This window comes from Mustela nivalis, assembly GCF_964662115.1.
Source record: "Mustela nivalis genome assembly, chromosome: 2".
Taxonomy (NCBI): Eukaryota; Metazoa; Chordata; class Mammalia; order Carnivora; family Mustelidae; genus Mustela; species Mustela nivalis.
In genome coordinates this window covers 155,587,354-155,607,829 of record NC_139021.1, presented here as the reverse complement: position 1 = coordinate 155,607,829, position 20,476 = coordinate 155,587,354, and the positions used below count along the sequence as shown (strand labels likewise).

At 38.6% G+C, this 20,476-nt stretch overlaps 2 protein-coding genes across 11 annotated transcripts in view; one reads left to right on the top strand and one right to left on the bottom strand.

The window, feature by feature from the left end:
- The window catches only part of CC2D2B (coiled-coil and C2 domain containing 2B), a gene marked incomplete at its 5' end in the record, with an annotated part of 103,638 nt that extends 95,684 nt beyond the window's left edge, over positions 1 to 7,954 (bottom strand). For 7 of the 10 annotated variants that reach the window (XM_082722085.1, XM_082722084.1, XM_082722077.1 and 4 more), the window contains 4 exons: positions 2,067 to 2,132; positions 2,482 to 2,558; positions 3,853 to 3,904; positions 7,832 to 7,954. In XM_082722085.1, coding sequence (XP_082578211.1) covers positions 2,067 to 2,132; positions 2,482 to 2,558; positions 3,853 to 3,904; positions 7,832 to 7,954 — 318 coding nt within the window. Of the gene's footprint in view, positions 1 to 2,066; positions 2,133 to 2,481; positions 2,559 to 3,852; positions 3,905 to 5,669; positions 5,780 to 7,779 lie in introns of all 10 variants that reach the window. The other 3 variants (XM_082722081.1, XM_082722083.1, XM_082722082.1) reach the window with 3 other exon arrangements.
- Positions 7,955 to 7,966: 12 nt separating this feature from the next.
- LOC309858754 (uncharacterized protein) overlaps positions 7,967 to 20,476 on the top strand; it is a gene marked incomplete at its 3' end in the record, with an annotated part of 54,387 nt that continues 41,877 nt past the window's right edge. The window contains exon 1 of the mRNA XM_082719058.1: positions 7,967 to 8,277. Within this exon, the coding sequence (XP_082575184.1) occupies positions 8,249 to 8,277 (29 nt within the window). The 5' untranslated portion in view covers positions 7,967 to 8,248. The remainder of the gene's footprint in view (positions 8,278 to 20,476) is intronic.

The window sequence follows — 20,476 nt, the reverse complement described above, 5'->3', positions numbered from 1 at the left end:
GGTAACTACAATAAGAAACAGAATGCAGTAGAGCCCAAATGTTCTGCCTCCCAAACTGTGCTGTCACTCTAGCCAGAGTACTAAGAGTCTTACTTTACAGTTTGATCAAAATGGGGGCTCAGGGCAAATTCTTCTTATCTCTCCCTGCTTTTGGATGCTCTCATATACGTGTGCGCTCGCATACAAGTTACCGCCCAGCCCACCTACAGTCTTCTATGGTTATAGACAGTTAAAAGTATTAAAAGGTACATATTCCTACTTATAAATTTGCTGAAAAATAAGTTTTTGCTTTTTTTTTAAGATTTTATTTATTTATTGGACAGAGAGAGATCACAAGTAGACAGAGAGGCAGGCAGAGAGAGAGAAGGAAGCAGGCTCCCTGCTGAGCAGAAAGTCCGACATGGGACTTGATCCCAGGACCCTGAGATCAGGACCTGAGCCGAAGGCAGCGGCTTAACCCACTGAGCCACCCAGGTGCCCAGTTTATGCTTTTCAGTACTGGCAAGTCTGAATCTTTTAAATGTAAATCACTTACCACTTCTGTCTCACATACATATTAAAATGAACTGTTTTTAGGGAGATTTGGGAAGTAATTAATTCCATAATAAAAAAGTAAAACTCAGGTTACTAGAAGTCAAAGAATTTTAATATATATAAAATACAAAGCTTATCTTATATTCTGTTTGTATCTACAATTCAGCTGTCACATTAGCTTTAATAGTTATTCACCCTGCAATAATGCTGCATATCAAAATTATCAATATATACCTTACTTCCCTTCATCTCTACTCATCGAAAAACCACTTGCTAAATTCCTCAGCTTCCTGAGCAAATATCTAGCAGTTGGTATGGAGAGGTTTAGAAGCCAATTTCTCTCTTTTTTTTTTTACCTCTTTTCTTGACACTCAATGGACCAACTTTGACAAGCTTCCAATTTTTTATTATTCAGTTACATAAATCCAATTTAGGCAAACTTTTATTTGTTGAATGAACAGCATGTATACACATTTTTTTTTTTAGTCTGCTTCTACTTTTAAATTTAATTAAAATAATTCTTACTAAACACCCACGAAGGACACTGTGGGGGAAACAAAGATGACTTTTTAAAAAATTCCTTGCAGGGTGCCTGGGTGGCTCAGTTGTTAACCATCTGCTTTTAGAGCAGGTCATGATCCCAGGGTCCTGGGATGGAGTCCTGCATCAGGTTTCCTGCTGGTAGGAAGCCTGCTTCTCCCTCTCCCACTCCTCCTGCTTATGTTCCCTCTCTCACTGTGTTTCTTTTCTGTCAAATAAATAAAATCTTTTTAAAAAATTCCTTGCTTTTTAAAATTTGTAGAGTTAGTCTCGCTGCTTATGGCAGAAATGACTAGTTGTCTATTATGGTCTTTCCCCCCGTCTCTAATAACAGAATCTACTTTTGTGGGGGGTACCTAAATATTTTCCCTGCATTCCTTTAGGGGAAGTAATGTGTGCAGCTTGCAGGTCTTACCCTATATGAGATCAATCTGCAACCCTGTGGCTCTTTCCTTCGTTCCCTGTGGCCGGCAAATAAAGGCAATGGAGCTTTGCCACTGGACTCTGAGATAGAAACCATCTGCTAAAGATGGCAGAGCTCTCCTGGCAGTTTAACTACCTGTTAACAACTAGAGAGAAATAAAACTTTGATCCTAATTAAGACATTTTACTTGGAATCTTTGGGCTAAAGGTGCTTAGCAACTTTTACCCTAAATAAGCGAGTTCCCCTAAAACAGAGGAGTTGTTTTGTCATTTCAAGTTTCAAATATGTGATTACACATTGAATTGTAAAACAAAAACTGTAAGTTGGGGATCACCTACAGTATTTTATTATAATTTTTTAGGATAAAAATAATGTCAAGTAGGAATAAAGAATGCTGTAAATTGGTATGAAGAATCTTTATGGAGTGACAATAATGGCTTATAGTATTGATTGCATCACTCTTGAGTTTACTAAAAATCGTTAAATCATACACTTAAAATGAGTGATATTTTGCTATATAAAGTATAACTCAATAAAGCTGTTCTAAAAAGTATAAAAAATTATTTACCTTAGACCATTGATACATCTTCTCATCAATGAGTAGCTGAGGTGAGGATTTTTCATCTTGATTAATCTGAAACACAACATAAGTAAACGGTATGGAAAATTTAATCTTCACAAATAATAGACATAATTGTGCTCATAAGTCTTTTATCCAAAATGGATTAAAAAATCAAGATTTTTCAATGCTTTTCTTTTAACAAGTACATACATGTTTTCCCTTGAGATGTCATATAGAGTTACCATGACTAATTCAACTTTTCTTAGCTTTAGGTTTGGAGGAAAAGGCATGGAAAAGACAAAGCATTTGGGATTTAAGGAGCTATGTGAATTTTCACTCTTTTCTGACAAAGAAAAGTTTATTATGATATATATTGCAGTAAATAGTAAATATGAAAACAGGAAAGAAAAAGAAGCATTACCTTAGCATTTTTTAGCTTCTCTCTTACTTTGCCTCTCAATGTTTCTATTATGTTTTGATTTTCTTCTTCATCTAAATCTATCAAGAAGTCAACATAATAAAGAGTTCATGACACTTTCTTATAATAAAACAGCAACAGTAGAAAAAAGTGATTATTAAATAGCTAAACTGCATGTATTTCTAAAGATCGTGACAATTACAAAGACCGGATCATTGTCCTATGTGAGCTTAGAACCTAAGACCAAAGGCTGTTAGCCCTTCCCTCTTTTCCATTCTGGACTAAATAGTCAGAACTGAAACTTGCTTCTTTTTGTGACTTTCTCCCCTACCTTCTTTATTCTTAGCTATTGGAGAGTCCTTCTTTGTAGTTATTCAAAAAAGAAAAAAAAGAAAGAAAAAAGCAAGCTCCGATAAGCAGGAGAACAGTCACATTCTATGTAAACTGTTCTGCAGAGTATACAAATAACAAAGCCGGGTTACTTCAATATGATTAAACTGAAGAGAAAGGGATCTGAAAGGAAGAGAGAGAAGTGCCTACATACCCATTTTAACTACTTATGTCAGTTCTGAAAAGTCAGTACAATACTGCTAACCCCTACTTCTGCCAGCTCTTAAAGGATATGAAACATGAGTATAAAGAAGGTTCCAGGTAGTGTGTGCACTCTAAAACATGTGTTATTTTCTGCTCATTCACCAGACAATCCACCAGATGGATTGAGAAAGATAAGGGTTGTGCAGTCCTATGTACAGTAGAAAACGGAGAGCCTATTGGTTATTCTGCCTTGCATTTTTCTTTTTCTTCTCTTTTGAATACTCAGAAGGTTGCATAGAGGCTAATGGAAATAAAGGATAAGTATAAAGCTAAATCACTATAGGTAATGAGAATCCTCTTTCTTAACTGCAGTATTCCTTGGTAAGTTTAAAAATTACTAGTTGGTTTGTATATACTCTATTCCCAGAATTTACAATAGGCAGATGTCACAAAATAGGGTCTCAATACATATTTGGTGGATGAATGAACCAGGCTTCGACCATATTTATATATGTTTTTCCAGATATGTGAGATCTGGAGCTTCCTGAAGCAGGTTTTGTATCTATGCATGTTTGTGGACCAACACAGTCTCAAGAACTAGTGACTTCTCCATGTTCGCAGAAAGAAAGAGAAAACAAAATTTGGTTTTATTACATATATTGACTTTACTATGTATTTTCTTATGCCCATCTTGTATTATCTAGGAAGTTTAGTTTCTGTTTGAACTCATTTCTTAAGAAACTTGTGTTCCCAGTTGAAACTCTATGATAGGATTAGTCATTTACATCTTTAAAAAATAGAAATCAGCAGTATCAGAGTTGTGGTATACTTATTGAGAACCTTTTTGGAGATGCTTGTCTACATTTTCTTCTGCACTGTTATCTTCTGACATCTGTAAAAAAGTTGGAGGGGGGGCAGTTACATCTTTTTGTCTTGGCATCGAACATCTTTTCGTATGTTCATCAGCCCTTTGAAAGTCATAACCTCTTAAAATGCCAATTCATGTCCTCTGCCTATTTTCTTAAATTTCACCTTTTTTTCATCAATTGGTATGAACTCTTTAAATACAGTGGATTTTTTAAAAAGATTATTTATTTATTTATTTGACAGACAGAGATCACAACTAGGCAGAGAAGCAGGCATCGAGAGAGAGAGGAGGAAGCAGGCTCCCTGCCCAGCAGAGAGCCCAATGTGGAGCTCAATCCCAGGACCCTGGGATCATGACCTGAGCGGAAGGCAGAGGCCTTAACCCACTGAGCCACCCAGGCGCCCCGAGGATAGTTTTTTATAAGTAGAAAACCCAAGACACTCCATCAAAAAGTTCAGACACAATTAGAAAATTATATACATATGTATATATATATACATATATATATGTCAAGTTAATAGCTTCCCTATATATTAATATAATAAAGATCACTTCCATAATAGCAATAAAACAAAAACATTTTCAAAATACCTGGGAATAACTTCAATTAAAATATGTGGGAACCCTCTGAGAACAATAAAACTTTAGTGAGAAAAAATATCTGATTAAACATGGAGATATATACCAGAGGCAGGAAGATTAGTTAGGAGGCCATTATAATAGTCCCAATGAGAGATGCTAGAGATCGGAGTCAAAAACGGAAGTGGGAATGGAGTGTGGAGAAATCTTCACTTAAAAGGTAAAAGTCACAAGATTTCAGCAGTCACAAGATTCACAGCAATTAGATGGAGAAGACAAAGTGAGGGAAGAACCAATCCAGGTGTTTGGTTTGAGTCACTGAAAGGAGGCGTCATTTTAAGTATTGTCAAAGTAGGAATGTAGTTGGGGTAGGGATCACTAAATTCAGTTTTTGGATATTCAGGTGAGAAATCCAGAACATGATTAAAAATACTATGCTAGAAGAGAACAGAAGAACAGAAGAGAATCAGGTCTAAATTCTTTGTTTAATCAGTAATGAGACATTAGGAAATTGATTTAAGACTTAAAAATATCTTTAAGATTCTTTCTACTGATATACCAAAATTAGGCACAATAGGAATATATCGCCAGGAAAAGAAAATTTTTAATTCACTTGGCATTCTGCAAGAATGTCTAAAACGACCTTCAAATCAATTCCTGGCTTACTGATACATACATCTGTAATTTTTATCTGCTAAACCCAGGGAAACATTACTGACAGAACCTCCTATACATATCTCTATTACAATAAATTTAAAACATTATACAAGAAATTTTCAACAAAGGTATTGTTTTGCATATATGGAGATGTTTCTTTCTTTCTTTTTTTTTTTTTTAAAGATTTTATTTATTTATTTGACAGAGAGAAATCACAAGTAGATGGAGAGGCAGGCAGAGAGAGAGAGAGAGAGAGAGAGAGAGAAGCAGGCTCCCTGCTGAGCAGAGAGCCCGATGCGGGACTCAATCCCAGGACCCTGAGATCATGACCTGAGCTGAAGGCAGCGGCCCAACCCACTGAGCCACCCAGGCGCCCCTCTGGAGATGTTTCTAACCTGGTTCATTTATCATTCCATAAATGATATAAAATAAATAAGTGATTATGGATTAAATAATAAAACTCATAAATAAAATTGAAGATCCGGAAAAAAATTGCATTTGCTTTTTTGAAAATTTTGCATAAGTAAGGAAAAATTGTGACTCAGACTTTTACCTTCTTACAGCAATTCAGCTCTCTTTATTGAAAAACTGGCTCCAACAGTTAAACCCAATCTTCTCTTTAAGGTTATTGCTAATTTGCAATTCTTGCAATTAAAGTTCTTTCTAAAGAGTAAAGAAATTGAGGATTAGCTATTTTTGTGTCAGATGACCTGGAGGTCTATAGTCAAAACCTGAGAATTAAAGTCTAGTTGTTCATTTAGCCTTTTCTGATCCAAATGTTTGCCTCTTGCTTAGCATTTAGAAATCTCTGAGTTCTGCAAATTTATCCAATTGTGCCTTTATCACTATCGTGATTCCTAAAATGAAATTTTATGTTGTGTATAAATTTAACACTAAATCACCTTGATTACTTCTGTCACATGCCATTTGGTTTCAGGACTGTTAGCAGAATAAAATTACAGAAAAATCTCTAGCATATGGAATGGTCACAACATGCATATTCTGATATTTAATAATATTTCTTAATTATGAAGTAACTAGGAATTTATTTCTCTTTTTAGTTTTCTCCCAGCTCTTGGAAATTTTTCCAAATGTATTAATCCACCTTCCTTCCTTAGCATAACTGAATTCAGTCCCAAATCCAACTTCAATTTATTTTAGTTCATCTATTGTCACTTAGTAAGATCAGTCCTTTCTGAACTCCCTTACAGCAGTGTTTCTCCAGTCATTCTTTTCCATACTTCTTTGATTTGCATTGTGACGCTCTACACAAAAGTTAGTCTTCTTCCAAGTTATAGTAAAATTAAGGCAATGGAGAGCATTTTGCCAAAGTCAAAATTTATTAAACATATGGCAAATATACTGGTACTAAGGTATAGAAAAGGTAGCATTTAACAAAAAGAGATTCTACAATTAGGTAAATATAACAGCATTATTTCACAATGTTTTACAGAAAGCATCATGACTTCCAGGTGTTTCATTACCCAACGAATTAAAAAATGAGTAACTTTTAGTTAACTATCATCTTATTTTCTAAAATAAAAAAACTAGGAACACGTAGACTGACAAATGATTTTCTGTGAACTTCTATACGTCTTTAGAAGGCATCAAAACTAAATCATGCACTGCACACAGGACTAAGCCCTCAAATCACCATAACCTGCTCTTATAGGTCAAGAAAAATTTGGGTTTACTTCCCTTAAGACTTCAGGTACATAGAGATTGATTAATGCCAAAACAAGTCACAAAAACTGTGGCAAACTTTAAAAGTTTATATCTAACACACACATACACACACACATACACACTCCCACCGTGTAATGTAATTTTGCCATTCTCAAGTTAATCACAGGATTTATAAAAATGTATTAATTCATGGAGCAACACGGGCCATGATGTCCAGAAACAGCACAGGTAAGTCCTGTGATGTTGCGTTTTACTTAAACCTGACATTATCTCAGTGCCTTTACTTATGAGTCTCAACTGGAGAGAAAGTCAAAATGAGGCCGTTCCTGAAAGTCAGGCCAAAGGATCGCCGTGTCTACTCTCCCACCTAAGCCCTGCTCACCACTCTCCAACATAAACCTTTCATTATAGTCTGATTAACTTTCTTTATATTCCCCGCCACATTCATCCTTGGATTTTTGCAACTTCCTTCTAAACCAGAGCATTCCACGTCTCAAATGCTGATCCAAACCCCACAACTTCTGGGAAGTTTTTTCTGACTCTGGCTCTTCTGTGACCTCCAAAAGCATTATGATTGTAATTTTTGTTCATTACATCCTACTCTGCAAGTTCATCTTTTTCCCTACCCTAAAACGAGGACGAGAGCTGGGATCCAGACTCATCTGTCCTCCACCAATCCTAGCAAGACGTCCAGCACAAAATAAGCACTCAATAAATAACATGGTCTTGGATTTGATGCAAATCAAGCACTACTCTCTAATGCAGCAAAATGGAGTGGTTCTCAACCCTCTTAATTTCCCAAGGGAATCACTGACGGGTAGGGTAGGACTACAAGTCCCAGCGGCCTCTGCGGGTCTGGGTCTGGGTCCCGGGGGCCGCCGCCAGTTTAGTCCACAGAGCAGGGCTCCAACTAGACAAGATATCGGGGTGTCTAACAGGGAAAGTCAGGGGGCTTTAACAGGAACTATGACATTCACCTGGATGGATAATGCACTCTTCCTATTTATGAGCAGCTGAGGCAGAACGCACCATTAACCGCGGACTCTCAAAGGTCACCAACCGCCCGCAAGGTTCCTCACCACAGCGCCCGCAGCCCGCCGCCCGCTTAACGCTCCCTGCTCGGGGACTGACGTCAAGGCCGTCCAGGAGCATGCGCGGTGCGGCCCTCTCAGCAGGCTGGGTCCCTGGCGAGCGCAGAGCGTGCGCCTTCGGGAATCTTCGGTGCGCTACGTCTGCTCACCCGGTACCTGCGCTTCTGACTGGAATTGAGGCGTTGGAGCCTGTCACTCCCGCTCTGGCCTGGGTCTCTAGCGCCTGCGGGAGCGCCAGCTGTGGTCACCTGCACCGGGTGTGTGCTCTAGGGGCCGCAGCTCCCCGGGGGTTTGTTCTGGAAGAAAGCTGAGGGCGCGGTGTCCTGGCGCGTGGAAGCCCCGCACCTCTCGCGTCATGGTGAAGAAGAACAGTATCCCCAACGGGTGAGTACCCGGCCGCGAGGTCCCTGGCCGGCGCGGGCCCGCGGCGACAACCGGAGTGCCTGGAGTCCCGGGGGACACGCTCTCGAGCCCGCTATCCGTCGTCCCGGTGCGCCCTGTGGTCTCGGGCCGGCGTGCAGGGCGCGCGGCGGGGACGGTGGCGACCGCGCGACCCGCCGCCTGGACCGCTCCGGGAAAAGAGCGTTTCTTTGATTTTAGGTGCTTTGAGGATGGCATCCCCAGGGGTGCCCTAAAGATGCCAGGAGTTTTTTTTTTTCTTTCCAGTGGTTAGTGTGATTGTAACCAATTCAGTACTTTAAAAAGCCTCAAATTAGGGACGTTTGGGTGGCTCAGTCGGTTAAGCGTCTGTCTTCAGCTTGGGTCGTGATCCCAGCGTCAGCGGGGAGCCTACTTCTCCCCCTGCGTCCCCTGCCGCTCCCCCTGCTTGTGCTCGCTCGCCGTCTCTCTGACAAATAAATGAATAAAATCATTTTAAAGCCTTAAATTAGGGCACGCAGGACATGCTCACTCGGGTCCTGTCGTCTTTGCTTCATAAACGAAACAGCTTACGTATATTTTCTTTTCCCAGTGACTCACCCGGAGTTAAAATAACGAGTTCAGTGAAAATGTTCTGTGTTTTGAAACTTGTCCCGGGAAACCGGTGGGGCTGAAGTTAGGAGACTCGCTAGTAAGGAAAGCAGCGTGCGCTATGATGGAAAGGCTTTCATTCAGTCAGACCTCCGGCACGATTTGTAGCCGCTCTCAGCGCCCGGCGTTGTGCTTGGCGAAGGAACTTAGAAAGTGGTTAAAACTTCTAACAGCCTTGGGGCACCTGGGTGGCTCAGTGGGTTAAAGCCTCTGCCTTCGTCTCAGGTCATGATCCCAGGGTCCTGAGATCGAGCCCCACATCAGGCTCTCTGCTCTGCAGGGAGCCTGCTTTCTCCCTGCTTCCTCCTCCTCCCTCTCTCTCTCTCTCTCTCTCTCTCTGCCTGCCTCTCTGCCTACTTGTGATCTCTGTCTGTCAAATAAATAAGTAAATAAAAACTTAAAAACAAAAAACAAACTTCTAACAGCCTTGTATATTTGGGAAAGGGGAGATGTGGAAGTGAAGAAAACTGCAGCGAAATAATGTTCCAGAATATGTTGGCACGTTTTGGCATATGTAGAAATAGAACTTGGAAGTTCTGCTCACTTTCTCATTGGAGATAATTGCATACCGCTAAATGTGTCCCAGCCTCGAAAATGGTCATCCTGAGTAAAATCCTTGCTGGGTCTCCCATCTTGAATTTCTACTGCTCTTCTGCTATGGGAATTTAGGAACAATGATGGTGAAAGTAATACTTCATTCAATAGAAAGATTATAGGCTAAGTAGAATATGAGTGCATGTGCAAATAATATGTAATCAGTGCTGTTCTTAAATTCACGTAATTTCTGTAATTATTATACAGGGATACTGTTTTTGTTTTTTAAGATTTATTATTTTAGGGAGGGGTTGAGGGGAGAGGCAGAAGGAGAGGGAGGAGAACATCTCAAGCTAACCCTTCCTCCTCTGAGCTCTGAAGCCTGATGGAGGAGGGGTCCATCTCAGGACCCTGAGATCATGACCTTTGTGAAATCAAGAGTGGGAAGCTTAATAGACTTAACTACCTAGGCGCCCCAACAGGGGTACTGTTTTTAAAAATACATATAGCATGGATTTACTGATATACTATTATAACTACACTTCCATATGTGTTGTGAAGTATGTTGGCCCAAATAATGAACAGGCTAAAGTGAGGTGGTGTAGGATTTGAGATCGAATACTCCACAGTTTGTAGTTTAGAGGGGTAAAACAAAAAAATCAACCCTAAATTTTTTTTTAAAGATTTTATTTATTTATTTGGCAGAGAGAGAGAGAGAGAGATCACAAGTAGGCAGAGAGGCAGGCAGAGAGAGAGGGGGAAGCAGGCTCCCTGCCAAGCAGAGAGCCCGATGTGGGGCTCCATCCCAGGACGCTGAGATCATGACCCGAGCCAAAGGCAGAGGCTTAATCACTGAGCCACCAAGGTGCCCCTAAATATTTTCAGGTTTAAAGGAAAATAGTATCACCCCAGCAGATATTTGGATACCACTCAGACTGATCTCCAAATCTCACTTGCCAAAGTATTTTGCTGCAGTTTTTGTTTGTTTATTTTGTTTTTTTTTTTAAGTTGCTGTCATTTAAAGGTCTGAAGCTTTCACATGAAAATCTAGATTTCTTAAAAAATCAGATTTAGGAAACCAGATCTGTACATGGCAATAGTAAGTGATTTGCAGCTGCCTTCTCTACGAAAAGTAAGCCTCTCCAGTTTCCCATCCCCTTTTAGCCTCCGCAGCACTGAGACTTACTGTTGATTGACTTGATCAATTTATCGTTTCTTTATTTGGGACATATTTTACTGAGGTATGTCAACCCGCCTGGCATTTGAATTTGTAAGTCCAGCTGTAGACAGTAAATGGGAGGAAGGAACTTAGTTTATTATATTACTCGTTTCCTGAATAAAATGTCATTTTGAGTGCTGCAAGGCAGTGCTGTGAACTGTTTGTCAAAAAGCATGGTTACCTTCCATATTGTGAGCCTCAGAAGATGGCAGCACTTCCAAAATCCCTAAAGTCCCTTAAGTTGGTGAGCTGCAGTTTTGGCATCCGAATAGCCTGGGTAATCATAATATTCCTTGTCCTGCCTCCCACCTGTGATTATGAAATGTGACAGGGAAATGGGAAAGAACTTTGTGAACAGAAGAGCCTCTAAACAAACTAGTTGCAGTAGCTCTAAAACAGCAGTTTTCTTATCTTGAGGTGTAGATTTGCTTTTATCTTCCAATGATCTCTCTTCCCAAAGTTGTTTTGGTTTTTTGTTGCTGTTTTGTTTGTTTTTTGTTTTTTAAGAAAGAGAAGAGATAAGGCTATAGACAAGAGATACTGTAATTGGGATTGATTTGTAAAAGAGTTTCAAAGTGGGGCAGCTGGGTGGGTCAGTTGATTAAGCATCCAAATCTTGATTTCATCTCAGGTGGTAATCTCCGGGTAGAGATATCTAGCCCAGAGTAGGGCCCTGCAAGCTCAGCAGGGTGTCTGCTTGAGATTTTCTCCTCCCCCTCCCTACCCACCTAAGATAAATAAATAAATCTTAAAAACAACAACAAAAAAAAGAATTTAAAAATGTGCAATTGCCACTTTAAATTACACAGGATTTTGGGGAGCCTGGGTGGCTCAGTGAGTTAAGCCTCTGCCTTCGGCTCAGGTCATGGTCTCAGGGTCCTGGGATCGAGCCCCGCATTGGGGTCTCTGCTCAGTGGGGACCCTGCTTCCCCCTCTCTCTCTGCCTGCCTCTCTGCCTACTTGTGTTCTCTGTCTGTCAAATAAATAAATAAAATCTTTAAAAAAATAAATAAATTACACAGGATTTTAACATGAGTTTAGTTTTTCAGAAATGCTCTCTTTGATCTGATTGGAATACTCTTTTATTAAGTTCTCTGCCTTATTATTTTTTTTCTTTGAGAAATTTCCCTTTGTTAGAAGGTCTGTTCCTGGTGATTATACTTTGGATTCAGTCTTTTTTCCATGTAGAATTCTGTTCATTGCTATATGAATCCTAATAGGTATTATATATGTTGCGACAAAGTAATCACACTGAGGATTTTTATCTCTCATTCTGCTGTATTTGTTTTCAAAATAATTTGGATCCTCAGTCCTATACTACTATGTCTTCCTCCATTTGCCCATTTTTCAGAGCTTTTCTGTTACAAAACCAGAGGGTCTGCCGTGAGAAGGACACCAGGTGGGGAGACAAAGTCCCTGAATCCTGAAATTGGGAACAGAGTACTATATTGATTATTGCCAAACACTGAGTGAATTTAAGCTGGGAACTCACTGTGTAATGTAAATATTCAGAATGGATTTGTATTTTCAAGCAGTAGACTATAAACATACTATCTACAGATCAAAATACTGCCTTACCTTCCAAACTATCTCTTTCATGCTTCAAGGGATACCCTTTAATCTTCTGAAATTTGAGTTTCTCATGAGATTTTAAGCTGTAATTTTATTTTCTGAATGTCCATATTAATGACAGATGATTGTAAACATCATTAATCTTTTTATTCTGAGTTTCATTGATTGCCTGAGTTTCTTGAAGTTCTTTTTTCTTTTAATAATATAGTCACCAAAACTAACACTGTTGTTTAACTTTAGCAAACAAATAAAATTCTAGAGTTTGGGGCAGCTTGATATTGAAACAGTACTATGAGAGTTTCATTTAAGATCAGAAATCAGTAAATCCCATTCTACTTCCAGTTTCTTTCTTTCTTTTTTAAATTTTATTTATTTATTTGACAGAGATGCAGTGAGAGAGGGAACACAAGCAAGCTTCTGAGCAGGGAGCCTAATGTTGGGCTCAATCCCAGGATCCTGGAATCATGACCTGAGCTGAAGCCAGATGCTTAACAACTATCTCACTCAGGCACCCCTACTTCTAGTTTCTATCATACTTGGTAACCACACTGATAATTTTTCATAGACTTATCCTCACAGTTTCTCTCTCCCTTGATCATCAGCCTTCTTCCAGAGACATTAACTCTTTCTCTGGACTCCCCATATGTGATGTAAATAAACTCCTCTTTATCCCTTCTTCTTACAGAACATTCTGCCTCCTGATATTTGGAGCCTAACTCTCCCATAAGATCACTGCTTTCCCAGCAGCTCACATTGGAAGTCATGCCCCACATACCACAGGGGGCATTGATATGCTCCATCTCCTCATTGCCATTGTTAGGCCATTCCGTCCTACCCTTGTAAAACATAATGGAATCCCTTGTGTAATTACCGTCTACCTTTCTCTTCACCACTGTCTATCAGCCCCCTCCTTACTCCCTCATTTTTTAAAATGAATTTAGCACCCAACTTAGTCTTCATTACTCAAGTCCTACAGGACCATGGTGAGACTAAAGCAGTCATGTGCATCACATTTCCAGCACCTGAGATGACTGTCTGTGGGACCTCAATATCTAAGATTATTCCATATTAAAAATCCTCAATTCTAGCCTTCTCTCGTCTGTCTGTTCCTCTCTCCCTCTTCCTTATTTTTCTATATTTAATCTGCGACCTCATAAAGACCCTGTCCTTTGACTAGTGTTTTATCATCATCAGCCTCTACGTAGAATAACTTTATTCCTTGTCTAGCCACACTGCTTGGTTCATTATTTACTCACAGCAGTATCTAAAATTTCCTTGCCTTTTGTCTTTCTCTGCTTTTGCTTTCTGCTCTAGTTCAGTTTAGTCATTTGCTTTTTCAACTCATATATCTAAAGATAATCAAGTTCTTGTACTGAAAATCACAAAACCGGATTATCGTCATGACAATGTATCATGTTTCATAATAGAACTCAGTCATTATTTTCCTTTTCCACCCACAGCTATTACTCTAACTTTTATCACTTTTAAGCCTTCTATCCCCTCTTTGACCTTGTACTTTCAGCAGCTGGTTTTGTGTTTTCAGAGGAAATAGACTCTCAAGTGAATTTGTACCAGTGACCACCAGGCAAACCTAACCTCATCAGCAGATATCCTTTTCTTCTGTCTCAGCTAAAGAGGTGTGCTTTTTACTATCCACAACTGATCCTATATGTATGCTAGATCCTATCCATTCTGTCTCCCTGGGGCCGTGCATCATCATTTAACCTTTTCTTTTATCTTTAGTATGCCTTTTCTCACTTCCCTGCATCAGCTTCATTTCCCTTATTCAACAACAAAAGAACAGGAAGAAAATGTCTCCAATTATCCTCTGATTTCTGCTCTTTCCTCTCCCTACTGTCAAATTTGTAGAAATAGTTACCTCTTACTCCGCACATCTATTACCTCTCCCACCTGCAGTGTTCTGGCTTCTATCACTTATCTGCCTCTAAGGACTTTCTTTGATAAACCCAGTATATCTTCTTAGACCTGTTAAATGCACTTGGTTCTTTAGACCATTGCCCAGTCTTGAACTTCCCTTCTTTGGTTTCTCTAACATCAGATTCTACTTTTCTTTTCCGATCTCCTAGAGCATTTTGAATTTTCTATACTTGTTCCTTAGGGATCTCACTCTAATCCCTTTTTTATAAGATTTTTTAGTCATTTTCTTCTCTTTGGCATGTGAACATGTTAAAGTTCATCTTAAGAAAAGCAAAAAATAAAAAAACGAAACATTAACTGTTGCTTTCTAGGGTTTTGTCCTTTATCTTGTTCTCTTTGTATTTTGTTAGTAGTCTTATAGCCTCAACTATCATCTGCAGGATAATGAATTCCAAATCTATTCTTAGCCCACACTCCTTACCTGAGCTCCAGACTGACTATGGATACCTTTACCCGAGTTTCCAAAACTCTGAATATGCAGAGCTTAAAACCAGTTTTGCCTCACAAAACTTACTCTCTTTATTTCCTGATTTTTGAATGAAGCCAGTATTCAGTCACCCAAGTTAAAACTAGAACAATTCTGAAATTCCTTTTTTTTTTTTTTTTTTTAACATCCCACACCCAGTCAACAGGTTATCTGATTTTGTCTCCTACTAAACAACTGCTCTTTGGAACCTACTTTTCTCCTTATTGTTCTGCTTTAGCAGCCATCATTTCTTGACAGTAGCCTCTTAATTGAGGTCTTTGTCTCCACGTTGTCCCCTTCTGGTTCATTTTTAAAGTTAAATTAATTAAAAAATTTTAAATTGAAGTATAGTACACACAATATTACATTAGTTTCAGTTATACAATATAGTGATTCAACAAGTCTATACATTATGCCATGCTTACCACAAGTATAGCTACCATCTCTCACCATACAACACTATTATAGTATCATTGACCTTTTATCTCCATTACTTATTCATTCCATAACTAGAAACTTGTATCTCTCATTACTCTTAACCCATTTTGCCCATCCACTCATCCCCCTCCCCTCTGGCAACCATCACTTTGTTCTCTGTATTTATGGGTCTGTTTCTGCATTTTGTTTCTTCATTCATTTGTTCTATTTTTTAGATTACATGTATGCCATATATGGTATTTGGCTTTCTATGTCTGACTTATTTCACTTAGCATAATATCCTCTTCATTTATCCATGTTGTTGAAAATGACAAGATCTCGTCTTTTTTTATGACTGAGTAATATCCACTGTATACATACCAGATACATATGTATATCACGTTTTTATTATAGAAGTATAGTTGACACACAATACTACATTAATTTTTAGTATACAGTGTGATTGTATTGGACAAGTTTGTACATTTTTAAAATTCTTTTTTTAGAGATTTTATTTATTTATTTGTTTGACAAAGATAGAGATCATAAGTAGGCAGAGAGTCAGGCAGAGGGAGAAAGGGAAACAGGCTCCTCACTGAGAGAGCGCCTGATGGGCTCGATCCCAGGACCCTGAGACCATGACCTGAGCCAAAGACAGAGGCTTAACCCACTGAGCCACCCAGGCACCCTCAGTCTGTACATTATTATACCACATCTTTTTTAACAATTTGTCTATTGACGGACACTTGGATTTCTTCCATATCTTGGCTGTTGTATTAATGTTGCAATAAACATGGGAAACATGGAGTGCATATATTTTTTTGAATTAGTGTTTTTGTTTTCTTTGGGTAAATAACCAGTAGTGGAATTATTGGATCATATGGTATTTCTATTTTTAATTTTTTGAGGAACCTCCATATTCTTTTCTACAATGGCTTTTCCACTTTTCATTTCATTTCTACCAGGGCTCCCTTTTCTCCATATTCTCATCAACACTTGCTCTTTCTTGTCTTATTGATTCTAGACAAATGTAGGGTAGTATCTTGTTTATTTACTCTTTATACTGTCACCAGACTGTCATAGTAAAATGCAGGCCTGATTCTCTGTTTTCATTTCCTCCATCTGGTAAAATCTGAGCCCTTTACATGGCATATATGAACTGTTTTCTCTCTTTATAAGCTTTGTTTTTTTAAACCACTCTCCAGCATGCATGTTATGCTAAAACCATACTTAACTGCTCACTGTGTTCTGGGTCTAGCATGTGGCGTCCTGTCTGCATGCCTTTTCATGTGCCATTCCTTCCTGGAATGCCACCCCTTTTTCCCCATAAAGTTTCTACTCAAGCTTTCTTTGTGATGCTGTCCCTAATTCTGTTCCGTGGCACTTTATGGTAATTGTCTCTTTCTCCTCCAGACTAAACATCATTTGAGGACTAACACTGAATTTCTCCATTCATTAGTACTTTATAAGTTTGCTGAGTGAATAAATGAATAGCAATGAACACAGTATCTTCAGGTAACAGTGAGTAATTTGGGTGATGATCAGGTATTAACTTTGGGAAAGACCTCAGAGACAGTGTGGTCTGCCTCTTCATTTATCAGATACAGAAACTGAGAACCAGCAAGGACCAAAGCACCTGTTCCTCAGGCATAGCATATTCATGGATACCTTCATATCTTGTTTTTGTTCTTCCCTCTGCTTAGAATGGAATGTTCTGCCTGACCATGTACTACTTGTCTGTGGATCTTGTTTTTTCAGGGTTGTCCTTGGACTACCAGCTTCAGATTTACCAGGAATGCTTATTTAAATGCTTATTTAAAATGCAGATTCCTGACCTCCATCACCTCTACTCCCCGCCCCCCATACTCTTCCTCTGTATAACAAGCACAGAGAGAGAGAGAGAGAGAGAGATAAAGAGAAGAAAAATATTCATTCTGAGAAAGGAACTGTGTTAGTATACTGCCAAATCACAAGCTTTCAATGAATCTTTTATTTTCATCTTTGTTACTTAAAAAATAAGAGCAAACTTGTCCCAAAGTATATAGTAATCAGAACAAAAACTAATTGAAGTTCAGATTTGCTGTTGCTCATTCCCTAGCAAGACCTCTCTCCTAAAAAGTGCTCTTGAAGTTCAGTTTTTCAGTGAGATTTTTCCATGTGTTTGCGGAAAGATGAAGAGGGTGATGATTTTCAAAGGCATCCTTCGACATTTAATGGTTGAAGATGAGAACACTTGAAGGCTTGAGAAGAAAACGAGGCCCAACTGATTGCTGACATATCTCCATGAGATTGGAAGTGCCCTAATACGTAGTTGATTTCCCTGACTTGAAGACATAGTGGCACTATACAGAAGGTGTCAACAGAGGCTGCTGATTACTACAGAAAAGTGAATGTTAGGTTAGCTAACTAGAAAGGGGAAATAAATAAATACTGTAACTGGTTACTGAAAATTTTCCATACCAAAACTACTTTTAACTATTTTTAATTCTGGTAGGTCCCACCTTTGGAAATTCTAATTAGCAGGCATAGATTTAGAACAAGACATCTAATATTTCTATAAAGAATTTTTGAAATTTTTATATATATCTGTGGTAGAGATCCTCTATTTTTTTTAAAGATTTTTATTTATTTATTTGATAGACAGAGATCACAAGTAGTCAGAGAGACAGGCAGAGAGAGAGGGGGAAGCAGGCTCCCCGCTGAGCAGAGAGCCCAATGGGCTCGATCCCAGGACCCTGAGATCATGACCTGAGCTGAAGGCAGACGCTTAAACCACTGAGCCACCCAGGCGCCCCTCTTTATTTTTTTTTTAAGTTTTTTTTTTTTTTTTTTTTTTGACAGAGAGAGATCACAAGTAAGCAGAGAGGCAGGCAGAGAGAGAGAGAGAGGAGGAAGCGGGCTCGGAGGAAGCAGGCTCCTCACTGAGCAGAGAACACCATATGGGATTCAATCCCAGGACCCTGAGATCATGACCTGAAGGCAGAGGCTTTAACCCACTGATCCACAGAGGCGCCCCGAAAACCACTCTTTAAAGGGAAATAACCCAATCAAGTACTTATTTAAGAATTTACATTTAAGTGAGGTTTGTCCTCTATCTAGGTAAGAGTTCTAGCTCCTTTACTTGCTCACTAAGGTGCCAATTTTATTGTCTGTCTGGATTTAAGAAAAAGTAATGATTACTTACCATGTGCTTAATGCTGTGGGTTTGGTTCTTTTTATCTGTGGTGTACACGTAAAGCCTCTAGCTCATATAGATCTGTTATCAGCAAATGATATAAAACACCAGCACACCAGATTCTTATGAGACAGTAGAATCCAGAATTGTCCTTTCTTCACTTCTCAAAAGCTTGACTTAAAGAAGTTGACCAGCAGATCATTTCAAGACTCTGTAGTCCATCCATTTCTTCCAGTGGATCAAGCTGAACCACTTGGAATTTAGGTGCCCAGACTATACTGCCTTAATTCCTTGAACAGTTATTTTCACTGACTCATGCCCAGTCATGTGAATGATTTATTTTAGGACTCAGTAATAGAAAATGTTTCCTTTTCACTGTTGTCTGATTCTTTTTGGTATTTTATAAATATGTAATGAATGTATAAATTATTTCTCTTCATTTGCTTTTATTTTTAAAGCTGAGAGGTGAATGTGAAATGCAGTTAACATCGAATCTGGCTTTTATGATCTGTATGTTTTGATGTTTACATGTTCTTGATTTTCTACTTATATTTTATTCATACTTCAAGTACAATTTTTAAAAAATTCTTTGTGAAAAAGTGTATCTACAGTAAGTTAAATATCTGGCACTTCAGTTCTTCATAAGATACAAATTACTGCAGGATTAAACAAAAGTTTTGGTAATTAGATTGTAGGGTGGGATGGGAAGTAAAATGAAATCCTATGTTTGAAATGGCTTAGGATGAACTTTTTAAAATGGAATTAAGATCACTTGTTACCTGAATTATTGCATTAGCTGGTGAGTTAATTTTCAGCTTTCTCGAGAGCTTTAAAAGAATACTTCTCACATAGTTGTATTCTGAGAATATTTGCATGTTCTACCATTTGGAATTATTAGTAATGAACTATTTTCAGGCCTAATGTTTTCAGTTGTCAAGATATAATATACATGGAACCTAGTTTTGATGGAACCTGTCATCAAGCAATATTGAAAAAACTAGTCCTTTACAAACAAAACATTTCATATAGGTTTAGAGAAGGGAGGGGTGACTATAGGCTTTAGGTGATTGGAGATTTCTTACAAGGTTGAGTTAGGGCTTGAAGTGAGACTTGGATTTAGATCAGTAGTTCTTAGCCAGGGGTGATTTTTGCCCTTCGAGAAATACTTGGTTATTTGGAGTTACATTTGGTTATCACAACTTGGGGTTGAGGGTGCTACTGGCATTTAGTGGATAAGGCCAGACATACTGCTAAGCATCCTGTAATGTACAAGACAGCTCCCCACAGAAAGAATTATTCAGCCCCTAACTAACTGAGTTAGTGCTCAGTTGAGAAACCATGATTAGATGGTCAAAGAGCCTAAGGAAAAGCACAAACACAGAAAGAGGAATGAACTTCTGTATTTATGGGATTCTGAGGAGATCTGCTGGACTGAGACACAATTTCCAGGTGGGCTCCATGGTGAAAGGTTAAGATTTAATATACAGGATAAGGCTGTGTAAAATACAGATTGGAAATTTATCCTGTAATGATGGTATTTACGAAAGATTTTATAACAGTGACATTTAGGAAGGGATAAATGGGGGAGAATCTGAGGGCAAAGGGGACACATTATCAAAGACCATCACAGTTCCCCAGTGTTGAAGTAGTAGGTGGAGAGTACTGTGGTAGGAACTAAAAAGAAGACCTAGATTTATAATTGTTTCAATAGCTAAGGTTAACAGTGGGATTTGAGGGTTTAAGGAAAGGAAGGGGACCTAAGTGACTTTTCTTTTGATCTCAAGCTATATTCCAGTGCTCTAATCACTGAATTTCATGATCCATCCCTCTTTAATACATCAGCAGTGTTACTGTAGCTGCTATCCCTGTTCTGTGACTAACCATCTCTTTCTCTACCTACTCCTTTATCCAGTGAGTAGAAAACTAACAGAACATTTTAACTAAGGAGGTGGTACAGACTAAAAATGTACAGGGTTTCAAGAGGGACTGAGAACTTGGCAAGTAAAGTTTTAATGTTAAGACTGGTTTTCTGCCCTTGAAAACATCCCCTCCTACCACTGACCCAGTGTTTGTTTAGATGGAAAATTGATCTCCTTATACACTAAATTACTAGTGATTTGGGTAAAATATTTGAGGAAAGAAATCTTAGTAGTTGTTATTCTCTTTTATTTATTTATTTTCAAAGATACTATTTATTTATTTATTTGAGAAAGAATGAACGAGAAAGAGCAGA